Consider the following 4,188-nt stretch of genomic DNA (forward strand, 5'->3'; position numbering starts at 1 on the left):
ACCGAATCGGTGCTTGAAGAGCAACTTCTCTTTTGCAATCCTTGCTGGTCTGACAGGCTCTTGCAGAATTACATCACTTCCTAAAAAACAGGCAAACACTTCTCCTTCAAGTTAGCACCGACCCAAACAAGCAGGAAACAGGAAATGTTCACGTTTCAGGGAGGCTGAAGCCAGCACAGCCTGCCGAGGGAGCGCCCAGGCGAGCTGACATGAAGGCTCCCGGAGCTGCCCTCGTCTTAGCCCTGGCGATCCTGCTCCTTCCCGCTGGCCGGGCTCAGGGTAAGCTGCCTCCAGGCTTTCCACTCCAGGGAGGAGGAGAACGAAGGCTTGGCTGCTGCCCGAGGCTACAGAACCCTGCCGGGGAGGGTAACACCCAGAAAAATGTTAACCTTTTTGTGAAAGAAGTAGAGAAAATTAGAACTGTCTTTTTTTGTGTGGGGTGGGGTGGGAAGATGAACTTGGCTTTCCCTGCAGCTGGCAAATCGCACTCCACCTCGCTCTCCTAATGCAACCTTCCTGCAATCTTTGTCTTCTAAGATATGCGGATCCCTGTAATTTACCAGCTTTGATGGGCATATAAAGAAAACCATAAACTTTGGCAGTTCATGCGAAATAACGTTTCATTCAGCTGAAACAGAGAAATAATGAATTTGCTTTTAATAATGTGGGCTGAGAAGCCCGCTGGTTCTAAAAACTCCTGGAAAAACTGAGGTATGGAAATTTACTACTGGAAAGTATACTAAAGGAAAACAGAAGTTAAAAAAAAAAAAAAAACCTAAACGGGAAATTATCTGAGGATTCCCAGGCATGTACTCTAACTTTTCAAGAAAGGACTTTCGTCTGTTTTCCTTTGTTCTTGTTCCTTCGGGGGATATTGTCTTTGCATTGCTTGTTACCGATGAAGTTTTGTTTAAAAAAGTAATGTGATTATAGCAAATCAAAGGGATTGGAAAAGACAAAATACTAAATCTCATTATTTTGATCTAAGAGCAGCAATTGCTTTATATCCTTGACTGCTGCTACAACAAGCGTAGTCACCCTCAATTGCCTCTTACAGTTTTGTTGATTTGCCCCTGGATAAATAAACTGGCTGCCCATGGTTTCTGTCAATGGATACTACCTGCTTGTGAGAGTGCAGGGCAGCACTTCAAGCAAAAGGAAAGTTCTCAAGTGATAGTTCTTTAAATAGGTTGGGGAATCAGGCACTGACGGCCTAACAGATGTCACGACTTCCTAGAGATGAGCAGTCCGCACCTCACCATCCCCACCCCATCAATTAATTCCTCTTTCCCTGGGTGCTCTCCACCTGCTCTCTCCAGGCCTCTGAGGTAGAGAATTGAAGGTGAAAGCCAAACTATTCCAACTGGAAAGATGGTCAGTTAAAATTGAGGTTAGCATTCAAAATGAGTTTGAGGAACAATGAGTTGTTCCACACAAAGTCTTGGAGCTGGTGGGAGCCTCAAGATGATACAGCTCAAGCTGGACTGGGGCTGCGGGTGGAGGAACTGAGGTGGAGGAAGGTGAGATGTCTGAATCCCGCTGCTAGTCAGCTCTTCTGGATTGGGCTCCAGGGGACCAACCGTGCCTCCTGCCAAAATGCATGGATGAGACCCCTTTTCCCTCAGGGAAAAGCAAGCGGAGCCTAGCCATCCCAATTCCACTGCCTATAACTCCCACCAGCCCCACAAACATGCCGCTCATACACTTCCCTGAGAGTAATAGTAATCTTGCCTGAGTATTTTCTTGAGCTGCTGAAAGATGATTGTACTGAATTGTTTGCAGTTCAGGAGATGCAGACGGAAAATCTGAAGAGGCTCAGTCAGTGAAAGTTCTTTCTGCTGCCTATGTCAGAGCATATGACTCTTCCACTTAAAGACCTTCAGCTGTTCCTCCTTTATGCCCCTGGGACTCTCACTTCAATGTCCTTTCCAGCAGCAGCCTCTCCCATGTGCCCTCCCAACACCACGGGCTCCAGGCCTCTGGGCTCTTGCCCTGAGTCAGTGACAAGTTCTCTTTTTTCTACTTAGTAAACTCCTATGTAACCCCGAAGGCTCAGGTGGAACGTCTCCTCCTCCCTGATGTCTCCCCTCACTGCCCTTTTCCTGCAGCTCTGCCTTAACCCCCTGTTACACCCCCGTGGACCTAAACTTATGTAAACTCTGCTGTCACTTTAAATCATCATTGTTTCTGTGTCCATATCTTCCACCAGGCTGTGAGCACCTCCAGGAAAAATCCTTTTTTGTTCATCTTTGACTTCCCAAACCTCGTAAGGGTTCAGCATAATTTAGGAGGCAATTATTATTAACAAACGCTAAAAAACTAGGATAAATATGAGGTTGATCACAAAATACTGATGAGCTCCTGAAAACAGGTAGTGTAAGAATGTCAGAAGTCAAAATTGACTGCATTTCAGTAGAGAACAGGGATTATCTAGATAATCCAACACACTTATTGGGCCCATCCTGAATTCCCAAAGTCTGAAAATATAAGAGTGCTCACTTGCAAAAAGCCTTATAATCAAAGCTTATGACTTTGAGGATTAGTCAGGAGATAGGCTATTCTAAATTTAAGAGTGACTATATATTTTTTAATTAGTTAATGAATATACTTTTGAGCTGTTGGTATCTAAGACTTCAGGATATGAGTTAGTTTATAGGTGTCACACTTGTATTTCCTTGAATTCTTTAAAAAATATTTTAGAGGCGTTTGGAAGGAGAATTCAATCTACTGAACAGTCCAGTTCTCTCCCTTGCAAGTATATTCTGGGATATACCTCAAACCAAGCCTTTATTAGCCACAAACAGGCAACATTATCTAATATTATCTAACAATGCGATTACCCAAGACTACATCATTACCTCTGAATCAGTGTCTTTCTCTTTATATAGATAGAGAGCCTGATGCAGAACTGATTACTGTCCCAAGTAAATATTCCACTTAGAAGTCACCAGGAGAAAAATGAGAAAATAGCTTTTTGGAAATTTTGACCAAACAGATGAGCTTAGTTGAAGAGAAAGGCTCTGGGCCTAGGTATCTTGGCTGTTGTAGGATGCTAAGGAAGTTCAGCCTCAAGATGACCTCCACATTCCACATTGTGTGAAGGGAGGCAGTGCCACCTCTTTCCTTACCCTGGGCCCTGTCGGTTTCAGCTTAACACTATCAGAAAGCTAAGAGCAACTTCTCAGATACTGAGAGCATGAGATTTATTAGCCACTCCAAGCAGAATGGTTTGTAAAAAGGAGAGCTAAAGGGCATAGGGCAGAAACGAGGTGGCCGTAACTGTTTCTGTGGCCAGAGTCAAACACTGGGCTTGACAGAGAGGGCTGGGAAATTTTCTGGGCTGTATCAGAAAAGTGAGAACCATATAATTACTGGGCGAATCTTGAGAAGAAAATAAAAAGTAGAAGAAAATACCAGTTGCATAAATGAAGTGGCACTTTCCCACACTGTTCTCATTGCAGTGAATGTGATTGCCACCTGCTACTTCCCAGGACAGTCTCGGCTAAGAAGTAATAATGATGATAGGGAACGTGTACAGTGCCCATTATATGTCAGACACTGTTCTAAGCACTGTCCATATACTAACTCATTTAATTCTCATAACAACATATATAATGGGTACCATTATTTCTGTTTTACATATGAGAAAAATGAGGCACAGAGAGGTTAAGTGATTTGCCCAAGGTCACACAGCTAAGTAGTAAATCTGAGCAAGATTCAGCTTCAGGAGTCTATGCTCTAACCATATGCTATATTACCTTCTGGTTTTCAGGCTATGTGTCTAGTTTCAGGTTTGGAAAAATATGTCTCTGGTGCCTTCCCAACTGTAAATACACACATAAACTCCTGGCTGGACTCTAAGGTTACTTACCACATGTTAATAAAGGAGCTATATTTATTGGTGTGGTCAGAGACAGGAAAAGTAATGGTGAGAGCTGGATCAAACGTTGGCCTGCAGAGGGGAAGGGAGGGGCTGAAAGGTGCAGTGTGAGCAAAGCAGAATCTGGGTATTAGCATAGCTAAAACCAGAAGGGAAACAGAATGCTGAAGTCACTGGGTAAGAGGCTTCAGGGTGTGGGAACCAGGAAGAACAAGCACAGCCTTGCCGTGGGAGAGCCCCAGGACCAAACACCAAACAAACCAACAAACAAAAACAAGCAGAGGGATTTACTGAGGCTTAAAGTCCCT

At 43.9% G+C, this 4,188-nt stretch overlaps 1 protein-coding gene across 1 annotated transcript in view; it reads left to right on the forward strand.

Annotated features, from left to right (window-relative positions):
* The first annotated feature begins 146 nt into the window (after positions 1–146).
* TMEM154 (transmembrane protein 154) overlaps positions 147–4,188 on the forward strand; it is a 40,676-nt gene continuing 36,634 nt past the window's right edge. Inside the window, exon 1 of the mRNA XM_011359378.2 lies at positions 147–279. Within this exon, the coding sequence (XP_011357680.1) occupies positions 210–279 (70 nt within the window). The 5' untranslated portion in view covers positions 147–209. The remainder of the gene's footprint in view (positions 280–4,188) is intronic.

Source organism: Pteropus vampyrus, unplaced genomic scaffold (assembly GCF_000151845.1).
Source record: "Pteropus vampyrus isolate Shadow unplaced genomic scaffold, Pvam_2.0 Scaffold47, whole genome shotgun sequence".
NCBI lineage: Eukaryota > Metazoa > Chordata > Mammalia > Chiroptera > Pteropodidae > Pteropus > Pteropus vampyrus.